At 28.3% G+C, this 12,388-nt stretch overlaps 2 protein-coding genes across 4 annotated transcripts; one reads left to right on the top strand and one right to left on the bottom strand.

The window, feature by feature from the left end:
* Nucleotides 1-23: 23 nt before the first annotated feature.
* Nucleotides 24-4,346, top strand: LOC106783587 (protein MEMO1). Its single transcript, XM_014742256.1, has 8 exons — nucleotides 24-315; nucleotides 1,122-1,203; nucleotides 1,277-1,345; nucleotides 1,441-1,553; nucleotides 1,911-2,022; nucleotides 2,111-2,330; nucleotides 2,420-2,524; nucleotides 2,637-4,346. Exons 1-8 carry the CDS (start codon nucleotides 186-188, stop codon nucleotides 2,772-2,774), a joined length of 969 nt encoding a protein of 322 aa, XP_014597742.1. The 5' UTR covers nucleotides 24-185; the 3' UTR covers nucleotides 2,775-4,346.
* On the bottom strand, nucleotides 3,974-12,377 carry LOC106783585 (activating signal cointegrator 1 complex subunit 3). Of its 3 annotated transcripts, XM_014742254.1 has the most exons (12): nucleotides 12,138-12,285; nucleotides 11,936-12,064; nucleotides 11,500-11,646; nucleotides 11,336-11,427; nucleotides 11,106-11,254; nucleotides 10,729-10,974; nucleotides 5,934-10,634; nucleotides 5,663-5,853; nucleotides 5,426-5,594; nucleotides 5,083-5,340; nucleotides 4,655-5,000; nucleotides 3,974-4,565 (listed from the first exon to the last, which is right to left on the bottom strand). In XM_014742254.1, the coding sequence occupies exons 3-12, from the start codon at nucleotides 11,628-11,630 to the stop codon at nucleotides 4,477-4,479; spliced, it is 6,372 nt and encodes a 2,123-aa protein (XP_014597740.1). In that variant the 5' UTR covers nucleotides 11,631-11,646; nucleotides 11,936-12,064; nucleotides 12,138-12,285; the 3' UTR covers nucleotides 3,974-4,476. The 3 variants fall into 3 exon arrangements, with proteins under 3 accessions (XP_014597740.1, XP_014597739.1, XP_014597737.1); XM_014742253.1 differs by lacking the exon at nucleotides 11,936-12,064 and having other exon boundaries at nucleotides 12,138-12,377; XM_014742251.1 differs by having other exon boundaries at nucleotides 11,936-12,286.
* Nucleotides 12,378-12,388: the final 11 nt, after the last annotated feature.

Below are 12,388 nucleotides of genomic sequence, written 5' to 3'. Positions count from 1 at the left end.
ACTACTAGATGGTTCTTTGACCAGCATAAATTTAGACTGAAATGTATTGTTTCTCTTTTAATGTACTTCAATGCCGTCTTTATATAATCTATGAACAAAACTGAACCGTACTTTAGTGATAGTTTTATAAACATTTTTCACGCGAGTATAGTTATAAATTATTAAATTATATTTATATTATATTTATGAAAGAATTCTTAAGAGTTATTGATAACAGAATCGATATCACACGACGTGAGAGGTTGTTCAAGCCAAATATAGATATGGCATTAATTAGAAGAGCAACTCATGCTGGTAGTTGGTACTCAGATTCTGGTAAGTGACATTTAAAATTATTCCTTTTATAATATAAATAATATTTGTATGCATGACAAAATAAGAAAAATATTCATTGCTTTCTATTTTTATGTCATGTCAATTTCATTATTCTGCGAAGAGTAATGCTATATTCAATTTTGAAAATAATACTTTATTAAAAATATGTTATTAAAATATGTTGAAATTTTTATAACACAGGAATATATGAATCATGAATTATAAATACTAAAACAGAATTGTTAGTGAATAGTAATAGTTTTGTCAATAGAATGGACATTTTTACAAGATAGATATACTAGGCCATATTCAGTTTACCTCAATGTTCCAAACAAATTGCAATATTCTTTTTTAAAATATTTCTTATTGTATAACATGTAATTGTTTGATATATTCTTAAGAGAACAAAAATTTAAATTAAATATTAAGTTAACTGATGAATGATTGATCAAAATTGTATCCTAAGCTCGATCATATATAAAATATATATCATAAATATAAAGTTAAGTAAATGTAAACATTGTTTTTTTATAGAGTTTAGATTTATTTGATAAATGAAAGAATTATTAAATAGTGATATAATAATTTTGATGCACTAATGCAGGTTCAAGGATTATAATCAATCGTTTGAAACGTTACGAAACTCTAACATCCAGGAGAAAAAAGATAAAATGCTACACAATCTATATAATTATAAAATTATATGGAAAGAATATTATGTGCATACACAAACATTTATATATTTCTGAAAAAGAAAAAGTCCTAAAAGATAATCCCAAAATCTGAATTAGCGATATATGCTGTAGGTTCAGAATTGAATAAGCAACTAGAAGGTTGGCTGGGTGCAGCAGACCTATCTCATGGACCTGCTAGGGCAATCATTGCCCCGTTAGTAACTATAGAATATTATATCATTAGTATTTTTATTCGTTTATTTTTAACATCGATTGGATTTTTTCAGACATGCAGGCTATAGCTATTGCGGAGGATGTGCTGGTTATGCATATCGTCAAATTAGTCCTGTAGTTGTGTAAGTTTAATCTATTGACTATAAATATAATTATTAATAAAAAGTCATCAAATTACAAGATATGTATATAAAATGAGTAATATATTTTTATGCAGCCGCAAGATATTTATTCTAGGCCCTTCTCATTATGTGAGATTGCCAGGATGTGCCCTGTCTACTGCTTCCATGTATCGAACACCATTATATGATTTACATATTGATCAACAAGGTATACATAATTTTAAAAATGTATTACAACTGCTAATTATTAACCCTTTTGCTATGGTTTATAACAAAATATGATCACTGTGGATAGAGTACGTTACTGACTAGTTGACATTAGCATACAGAATGCTGAATTTTATTAAATAAAAAAAAAATACTCAATTAATAATAATAATGATAATATCTTATATACTAAATATAACATAGTATATGCGGTATATATACATTTTTTGTATGTAAGCATTCACCTTTCAAGGGCATATATATATGCCTTCATAGTGAAAGGGTTAACTATTAGGAGATGTTTATAAAATCAAAACGTTCTTACTGATTTTTATTCTTTACATTATGCCTATAACAGTGCGGAGAGAACTTGAAGAGACAGGACATTTCGAATGGATGGATTTGAACACAGATGAAGAGGAACACAGTATTGAAATGCAATTACCATTTTTAGCTAAAGTTATGGAAGGGTACGTATAATCAAAGATGGTGTATTTTATAATATTTCTTATATTATTATATATATATATTTTAAAATATAATTTTTTATTGTTACAGATTTAAAGATTCATTTACTATAATCCCCATTTTAGTGGGATCTTTAACACCAGAAAGAGAAGCTCTTTATGGAAGATTATTAGCACCTTATTTAGCTGATCCTCAAACATTGTTCGTTGTTTCCTCAGACTTTTGTCATTGGGGACAAAGATTTCGATATACATACTATGATAGATCATGTGGTCCGATTCATAGATCTATCCAAAATCTTGATAAGATGGTAGGTATTAATGTTACGTATAAAAACTAAATATTATTAAACACCTTCTAATCTTAAATAATATTTTTTCATTCGCTGCATATTATTAGGGCATGGATATAATAGAAACATTGAACCCTACAGTGTTTACGGATTATCTTAAAAAATATGGCAATACTATATGCGGCCGTCATCCAATTGGTGTTTTGCTACAGGTAATATTAAATCTAATTTTTATTTTTAAGAATGTTTATAATTCTTTCTTATCATTTTGTAGACATTCAATTATTTTTAATAATAGTTATTAACATAATATCTCAATTTCAGGCAATACACAGTTTGAAAGGAAATACTAATGGTCAAAAAATGAATTTAAAATTTTTGAAATATGCTCAAAGTAGTCAGTGCAATAACATGAATGATAGCTCAGTTAGTTATGCAAGTGCTTCCTTAGTTCTTGAGTGATGTTATAGATTATTCTTTTATGATCAATAACATCTGAGAATAAAGACATTTGATGAATGTGGTAACTAAATTTAATAATGCTATCAGTCATATTGTAAAAAGTCCGACTATATGAACTATAAAATAAGATAATACCAAAAAAAAAACAGAAAAAAAGAAAAGAAAAGGGGGAAAAAAAGAAACAAAAAAAAAATTACTATGGCTGATACTATTAATCACAAATATGAAAGAGTTACCCTGCGTGCAAAAGAAAATATTTGATTGTTACAACGCAAATGAATGTATACTATTAACAATGTCAAAATGTTTTTTGTATAAGTGCATTTTCTTTTAATACTTACACAAATCGTATTCAGTACTTCCATAATTATTGCAATAAAGGAAGGAGCTTAAGTATTTCTTTGCTTTGGTTGGAAATACAGCCATGTGTAGTTAATTATATAATTATATATAACACATAATTTATATATGTATATATACATGGAGAGTAAGTATAACTACTGACAATGAAGAGAGAACAAAAAATCTTTCACTTCATGCCTTCAATATTTAACTATTTCAAACCAGATGTCCAAATATTATATACGGGTAAAATATTTTTTTAGTGTGCTTCTATAAAATAACTAGAAAATATCTTTCTTTTTTATCTATCAAAATAAAATAAAAAAAGAAAGAAAAAAAAAAAAAAAAAAAAAAAAAGAAAAAAACTGAAATATGCAAACCTATAATTACGTAGATATCGAATAAAAATTTTGATAAGAGATAAAATAAACCTTAAAGAGTAAATATCTAGTCATTTTCAGTGTCTTAAAAATAACTGAATAATAAAAATGTTCAGGCTAGTCAAAATTTTATTTATTTATTGATAATGGAAAAAAAAAAACAGAAGAAAAGTAGAAAAAAATATATCTCTTCTATGTCATTAGTAAAACTGCATATTCTGTGTTAATTCATATATTATTATATGAAAAGAACTGGTATTAATGAACTCCCACAAAACTTAATACATGTTATAGAGTTTTTTCAAAACAAAGCAATGGAATGATCTCATATCCTTCCTATCCCATATTTTATTATTTAAGCTAATATGATTATTACACAAATGGAATAATTCTTATACTTTATTACTCGTTATATAATATATATTATTCAGAAGGAAACGAGGTCGATATAAAAGCAGTGTTTTGTAACATATATAGTTTTTAAATATTCATTTATATAGGTTTATTTTTTATACTCTTACAAATTTCTTTGTATAATTATAAAAATGAAAAATGTTATGTTTTTTTTTTCTTTTTTAATATTGCTATTTAGTACATTAACTCACAAAACTCTGCTTAAAATAATAAAATAGAACATAATAACGAATAAAAAACAACAAACAAACAAATAACTCGTTATCTGTAAGACTTCCATAGGGATATATCTATGGAATTGTAAAAGTGATCCTGTACATGTTGCTTTTTCTATCTTTATATACTAAGAATAATAATGTTTATATTTGTATGAAGAATCTGGAATAATCCACGCATCTTGTTTCATAGCTGTCTAATAAAATTAAGTAAAAAAAAATATATTTTTTGTGTTCATAGATACCTAATATGTTACATCGCTGTACAATATATACACAAAATATTATATGAAATAAATTTACCATCTTTTAATAAATCTAATACTTTCTCTACATATTAAAATTTTATTTTTAAGGTATTATATTTACTTGTATATCATACTGTTGGTCCAAACCAATATAACAATCAGAAATTAAATAAAATGTCAATTTCATTGACCCTAAAACATTAATATTAAAGTAATTATTAAATAATTATATCAGGATAAACACATATTATAATGAATCAGATAATAAAATGAAAATTTACCTATATTACGAGGTGCTGTGAATTGTAATTGATAAATTCTATGATGATCATTAATACTATTGACTCTTCTCAAAGCCCATAATTCTCGTTTTGAAATATCACCTAACAGTAAAAACCATCCTTCATCTTTCCCTTTTTGAAACATAGGACAATGTGCTTTTAATGTATTAGAATGATTTTTTCTTTTCATTTTAATGACTAATGTATATTCTTCATTTTCACGAAGATCAATAACTTGATTATAATTCGTCTGTAGTGGTATCTTTTTCTCATTACCGTCTTCCCAGTTCCCATGTAACGTTAGATCAATACACAACATTGGCATTTGTTTAATAACTTGATGTATCTAACAAGAAATATTTTAAATAAGATAAATGCTTGTAAATATAACAGGAGAAAGAAATAAATAATAATATAAATTTATATACCTGATGTATCTGTTCTTCGTGAAATTCTTTATTTAAAGCTTTAGCAAGTCGATTATAATTATTAATAGTAATAGCACATAATACTGGAAGAGGTGCTGGCAAAGAAGAAAATAAAGGTAAATGTTCCTTATTTATATGAGGTAAGGTAATGACTGCAGGTTCATCGATCCATCTTGCTTGTATAACCATTTGTAATAATTGCATTATTCTAAGCGTGCTTGCTAACCAACCCTTCTCTGCTACAATATCTATCATTGCCTGAACATTCCAATGTGTAATATAAATAATTAACAAATATTGTTTATGTATATAAGAATTTTGTTTTATTTGTTCCAATACGTACTTGAATTATCCTAATAGCTTGATCGAGGACTGATTTTAAATCAGTATTATAATCTGTACATGGAAGTGGAAGCCTTGAAAAGTGTGCTTGCAGTAGAAGATAAGCTTTTGTATTTGGTGAATCGTATGTATATTGATCAACTTGATAGCGACACATTTTTGCCAAATCTCTGTTAAATAGATTTGATTAGTTGTATCATGTGAAAAAAAATATATATGATATTACATTTATACTTACTCATTCATTAAGTCTTCATTGTGCCTAACAGGAAGTTCATTATATTCACATGAATTACATAAGATTTTTAAATATTCATATAATGGAAGATCTTCTATTAATGTTTGCTCGAACATTAACATAGTAAGATGAGATAAGTAATAAAAGGATGCTATTTTGCCAGTTGAAAGAGGAAACAGTATGTTATCTTCCTATAATCAAATAATAATCAAATATTAAAATAATGTGAAAATGTGATGTAAGATAATATAAACATGAACACTTCACTTACTTCGCTATAATCTATGCAACGTGAATTCAATAATACTTTCAATGTGGTGTCCACTAAAGATGACAAGTATTGATTGATTGAAAGAGGTTCTAAAGTATCCAAATTATAATATTTTGGATTTTTCATTAATCTTCTAAAGAAATATGTCCACGTTAAATAATCTAAGAATTCTTGCTTATTTTTTATCGTACCAGCTACAATTTCAGCATTTATATGATCTGGCAATACCGCTAACAAACTTGACTCAACGGGGAATGGTTCGTACAAAAATTTTTTATAAAAATTTTTCTTTAAATCGTGTACAAGGACAACAGCTACACCCGAATCATCAAATTGTGGTCTTCCAGCTCTTCCCATCATTTGTAACACATCCGTTATTGGCATATCCACGTAACGTTTCGTTTTACCATCATAATATTCTGTTCCCTTTATCACAACCAAATGTGCGGGAAAGTTTACACCCCAAGCCAATGTCGCTGTCGTAATTAATACTTGTATTTTATTATTAACAAATAATTCTTCAACCGTTTGTTTGTCCTTATCGTGTAATCCAGCATGATGAAGACCAATTCCAAAAGCAAGAGTAAGTTTTAAATTCGAATCTTTAATATTTTCTAAAATATTATCCATCTCTTCCTCGGGCATATGCAACCACTGTTTAGGATTATCTTCCGCTGCAAGATAAGCAATCAAATCTAATGCAGTCAAACGTGTTTGTCTGCGCGAAGATACAAAAACAAGTGACGGACTAGTAGGTGCATGTTGTCTTATTGCTTGAAAAGTTGGTCTATTCATTGTTGCCATACGTGGACAATAATGTTTGCCTGGAAATCCACTGATGTGAACCTCTAATGGTACTGGCCTAACAGACGAACGAAAATTATAAAGACCCATTTCTTTTATCCCTAGCCAATTAGCCAAATCAATTGCATTGGCCAATGCTGTGGAAAGACCAACGATTCTTAATTTTCTTGAAGTATGAGAGGAAATAAAATTTGTTCTAGAAACAATTACTTCTAGTACTGGTCCACGATCTTCTCCTAGTAAATGAATTTCATCTATAACTATCAGTCCTACTTTTTGAACATAATTCCTTGTTTGCCAACTTCTACTAATTCCATCCCATTTTTCAGGAGTAGTAATTATGATGCTAGCATTAGCAATAATTTTGATATCAGGTGTTACATCTCCTGTTAATTCAACCACTTTTTTCCCCAATTTTTCTTCAAGTCTTACTTTCCAATCATGCATTCTCTCTCGAACCAAAGCTTTCAATGGTGCAATATATACAACTTTTTGATCGGGATATTGTTTAAATACTCTAAACATAGCTATTTCTGCAGCTATTGTTTTACCAGAACCTGTCGGAGCTCCTAGAAGAACATTGTTATCCGTATGATAAAGACAATGAAAGATTTGTGTTTGAATTGGATTGAAGTGAGAGAATCTATATAATCTTTCAAATGATGAGTCTTTCAGTGCTGTCACAGATAATGGTTGTAATTCTAATAACACAGTATGCGGTGGATGAATATCTGGTAAAATTAAATCACGGAATGTTACAGATAACATATTCTCCACTCCGAGCCAATGATCACTTATTGCTTTTACTAAATATTGATTAGGCAATGGTTCACATAATGGTATAGTCATTACAATTTCTTGTTCAAGATTTTTATAAACCATTTTTTTGGTTAAAATAAAATATTCGTGATGATATATAAGATTATTGTCAGGGTCTTCAATCCATATCCAAAATGCTTCAGAATTTTTTCCATGAACTGCATCATTCCACCGAAATTGTGGAGTGATTTGTAAGCGTATTCTTAAAACAGTACGTGTAATAGGTTGTAAGATAGATTCCATTTTTAAAGAGGGCAATTCACTGCAGCATTTCTTTACCAATGCAGCTGTTTTCTGATTATGCAAAATGATTCCAATTTCTTTAACATCCATTTCTATTAATTTATCTACTACGATATTACGATCTTCTATTTTTTTAATAATTTCTGCCGATAAACAAGAAAATTGACGCAAAGGACTCATATAATCCCATTGTTGCAGTTCAAGCATTTTTGCCATTAATAATAAACGAGTTGCCATTATTGCATTATTTTGTCTTAACATAATTTCAAACAATGCTCTGCATATGCGTACAGCGTTTTGTGTGATATATGCTAAATCTGATGTCAAAGAGAATGAATCAACCCATCCTCTTGACAAATAAGTTTGTATTAAAATATTTACTTTGCCATAAATATTTTCTGGTCCACCTTTCGGTACAACCTCACAGTATTCTTGACACAAACGTTCTAATTCTTCAATTTCATCATCCCTTACTTTAAGTTGTTCAAATTCTTGTGAACGTGATATCATTGCAAGTATATCTGCTTCGCTCATGAAATTCTCTGACAATTCATTAAAAATCTCAACTGTATCATATTTAAGATAATAATGACTAGCAATACGTCCTAAATCTGTAGTGTTAACATCACCAGTACGTATATTATATCGAATCATTTTAGCTTTATCCAGTGCTTTTGCTGCCGCATCAATTAATGTTTTTCGTTTTTGTTCCAAATTTGGATCGTCTGCAATAGTTGCATATGGTATACCATATTGTAAATAATTTAACTTCATTCGTACAAAAAGATACGTGTAACTTAACCATTCGACTGCTTCTTCTACATTTGATATTGTACCCAATGCAATTTCTGCATTTAAATTATCTGCTAGGTAAGTTATGAAACTACTTTCAATAGGTATCTGATTAGTTAGAAGTGACAAATAATGTGACAATTTATTATGAGTTGTAATTATGATTGCGTGACCAGATGTATCGAATTGTGGTCTACCAGCACGACCGAAAATTTGCAAAACATCCAGTATGCTTAAATCAATATATGTACCATGTTTAGAATCATATATTTCTGTTCCTCTAATAATGACAGCATGTGCGGGTAAATTTACACCCCAAGCAAGAGTAGATGTACAAACCAATACTTTTATCAAACCTTCAGAAAAATATTTTTCAACAAGATTTCTATCCGAACGTAACATACCCGCATGATGAACTGACAAGCCACAGCTAAACAAATCAGGAAGATATTTATTTCGTGATTTACTGAATGCTCTACCAGCAATTTTTTCTTGTGCATCTGATAAAAATAATTTTTGCGTTTCGTTTTTTATTGCTAAGTCTCTGATCACATTGGCCGTTCTAACTGTTGCATTGCGAGCATGTACAAAGACCATAACTTGATGTCCTTCGCGGACCATTTCGATGACTTTATTATAACATACTTCATCCATGTGTCCTATTTGAACCATTGGTTTCTGTGCTTTAACTCCAATAAATGTTTGACTTAATGGAACAGGACGAAATCGATGGTCAAAATAAAACAAACCTTTGTAAGGATTTACTCTTAAAAATCTTGCAACGTCTACATAATTTGGTAATGTTGCTGAAAGCCCAACTATACGGATCATACTTTGTGATGTCTCTACTTGTCTCAACGTTCTAGCAACTATTGCTTCAACAACAGGACCTCTATCACCGTGCAGTAAATGTACCTCATCTATAATTAGTAGTTTCACAATACTTGTAAGAGCAATATCTCCTGTACCTTTTCTTGTTACAATATCCCATTTTTCAGGAGTTGTCACTATCATATGAGTTTGTTGAATTTCTAGTTTTGTTAATTGCATATCACCAGTTAATTCACGTACAGATATACCAAGACGATTTAATCTTTTGCTAAAATTAGCAGTCATTTCTGCTGCTAATGCTTTCATTGGCGCTATATAAATAATCTTAAATTGATTTGTCGTAGTATCTTGTGTCATATGTTGCTTTATTTCATGAATTATAGTTAACATGGCAACATTAGTTTTACCTGCTCCAGTCGGAGCACAAATCAATAAATTTTCATTAGTATTGTATGCAGAATTAAATACTATACTTTGTATTCGATTTAATGATGTTATACCATTAAAGGCAATTTGTCCAATTTCGTCCAATGAAGATACCATAACAGGTTCATTTGGAACATTAATGTCTTGTAAATCTGGAATAGGTATATGAACTTCTTCCCATAAATTAGTATTATTTATCTTAACATTTTCTGGTAACATAACTTTATGTCCTGAAATTAAACCTGGGCAATTTTCAGTAGTCGCTTTCGAATCAAAGACGAATGGAAATTTCTCTCTATATCTTTCAGGAACTAAATTTCTTTTTGGGAAAATTGGAGTACACATTGCTGTTAATGCTTCTTTTCTTTTTAAACGTAATTCAAGTGGATCAATTATTTCTTCATCTTCAGTTTTTCCATCTCTCTTACTCGTAATTTTATTAAATTTCTTTTCTTCTTTACGGACTTGCTTCAATAATTGTTTCTCTTCTTCAGATTGTACCGTCACTTGTCCACTAATCACTGGCCCTTGCGGAGTTGGTAGTTTTGGTACTTTTTGAGAACCATAAGCGTTTATGATAGCTTTTCTATGCTCAATAATATATTGTATAAATTCAATGTGTTCATACCCTAATAAGTCAAACAATTCATTTTCAATATTTTCAGAATTGATCAATTTTGATACTATTACTGTTCCAAAGTTGTCAAAAGACATTTCCGTTGAATACTTTTCATAAGAATTTCTTAAGCCTTTTACAAATACTGACTTGTTGAACTGCATTGAATACTGGAACAATAATTGAAAACATAAATGTTTCAAATTTAATTTCATATTTAGTTTGCATATATACACACACACACATATAAGATATTAAAAGTACCTCATCTTTGTTCGATGGGGGAACTTTAGTTTCATAAGCCATAGTAAATGAATTAGTATGTTGTCCTAAATTTGCCATATTGCGGAGCATACCTGTATCGGGCCAAAGTACTTTAGCTGAATTGTAAGAAAATTTTGACCCAAAAAAATTGGTTTCAGAATTATTAGAATTCGAAGTTGTCTCAGATAATTTAATTAAACGTTCAATTGCATCTGTGTCCAATTTATCACGGATATCTTCAACTATCTAATGATAAATAAATGAATTATTTAGATTGTCATATGTTATTCAATAATATGAAATATATAAAAATAAAAGTTGACATAAAATCGATAATATATATGTGTATATATGGACACACTTATAAAGAATTATACCTGCATAATTTTATTCATATCTTGTTTCGATAAATTACCAGCCATGTGACGTAAAAGTTCCAATTGTTTTTGAGATATACTTTCTGAATCTATTAATAAACGCAGAGTAAAGATGGAAAATTCATTAATAACTTCAGCCGAATGACCATCTACAAAAAGAGGAAACGATTAGAGAAGAATGTATTTAAGTTTAATCTATTATTTACGTTATTATACATTTTATTACTTACGGAAAATCTTGGTAGCAATATCATGTAATTTATTAAGCAAAGGTAAAATTTCTTCTGGGGCAGTTTTACATAATTCGAACCAACTTGAACCGCTATAATTATAGAAGTATAAAAAATATGTATACCAATCATAGCGCGAAGAAATTAAAAATATTGTAATTTACCTTTTCAATTTGTTCGTTTGTTCCTCTCTCTTTTTGATTAAATCATTAGGAGCAAGTTCTAATAATTTTTTTGTACGATCTAAATTAGTATACATGCGTAATGTACGAGTAATGCGTGGTAATTCAGGCATCTTGATTTCTTTGATACTGAAGATTAAAAATTGTAAATTATAACAAAAGAATCAATTAATCAAATATAAAAATAACTTGTTTTTCAATTATCAAATATGAAAAAAAAAAAAATAAAATTACAAGTGGGTTATACAGTATGAGAAGAAAAAGAAATAAACAATAAACTATAAAAAATGAAATTAGTCACAAAATACTGAAATTATATTAAATAAATTACTTAAGAAATGTATTCTATATAAATATCAAAATTTGAATAAAACAATCTTGATATATTTTATACACATAAGGAATTTGAATTTTTTACCTGAAAATTGTTCGTCGATATTCTTTAAAATATTGCAAATAATAATGTCAGATATGTTCACGACAAAAATGAAACGCTTATAATAATTAAAATACGATGTCAATAGATTTAAAAGGAAGTAATACAATTCTATGGAATAAATATATCATTTTTAAAGAAATTAGACTTTATCAATGTCATTAAAAATATGGTTAAATCTTACAAATACGAAACGTTGTGCAATATGTTGTAGGCTCAATTCATTCGTCATCCATTAAAATCGCCGGGACTCCCACTTCTCGGTTGATAAAGATTTTTGAATAAAAATATAATATTTATGGCACTGAATTAGGTGTACATTTTTAAAGAAAAAAAAAAAAAACATATAAATAAATTTTATATTTATTTATACAATAATATTTATTTAACAGTCTTATACTCAAAGAATATTAATTATTTCGTTGACATTAAGGC

Source organism: Polistes canadensis, unplaced genomic scaffold (assembly GCF_001313835.1).
Source record: "Polistes canadensis isolate GaletaPanama2010 unplaced genomic scaffold, ASM131383v1 scaffold_23, whole genome shotgun sequence".
Lineage (NCBI taxonomy): Eukaryota > Metazoa > Arthropoda > Insecta > Hymenoptera > Vespidae > Polistes > Polistes canadensis.
The sequence above is the reverse complement of the archived record's forward strand: the minus strand, read 5'-3'. Positions and strand labels throughout refer to the sequence as shown.

What these genes read in the sequence shown, in the direction of transcription:
- LOC106783587 (XM_014742256.1), top strand. Translation starts at nt 186, where the DNA reads ATGAAAGAATTCTTAAGAGTTATTGATAACAGAATCGATATCACACGA. An exon ending in TTTACATATTGATCAACAAG is followed by an intron (nt 1,554 to 1,910) that starts GTATACATAATT and finishes TGCCTATAACAG; the next exon opens with TGCGGAGAGAACTTGAAGAG. An exon ending in TCCAAAATCTTGATAAGATG is followed by an intron (nt 2,331 to 2,419) that starts GTAGGTATTAAT and finishes GCATATTATTAG; the next exon opens with GGCATGGATATAATAGAAAC.
- LOC106783585 (XM_014742253.1), bottom strand. Translation starts at nt 11,630, where the DNA reads ATGCCTGAATTACCACGCATTACTCGTACATTACGCATGTATACTAAT. An exon ending in CAAACGAACAAATTGAAAAG is followed by an intron (nt 11,428 to 11,499) that starts GTAAATTACAAT and finishes CTATAATTATAG; the next exon opens with CGGTTCAAGTTGGTTCGAAT. An exon ending in CACAGCACCTCGTAATATAG is followed by an intron (nt 4,566 to 4,654) that starts GTAAATTTTCAT and finishes TTAATGTTTTAG; the next exon opens with GGTCAATGAAATTGACATTT.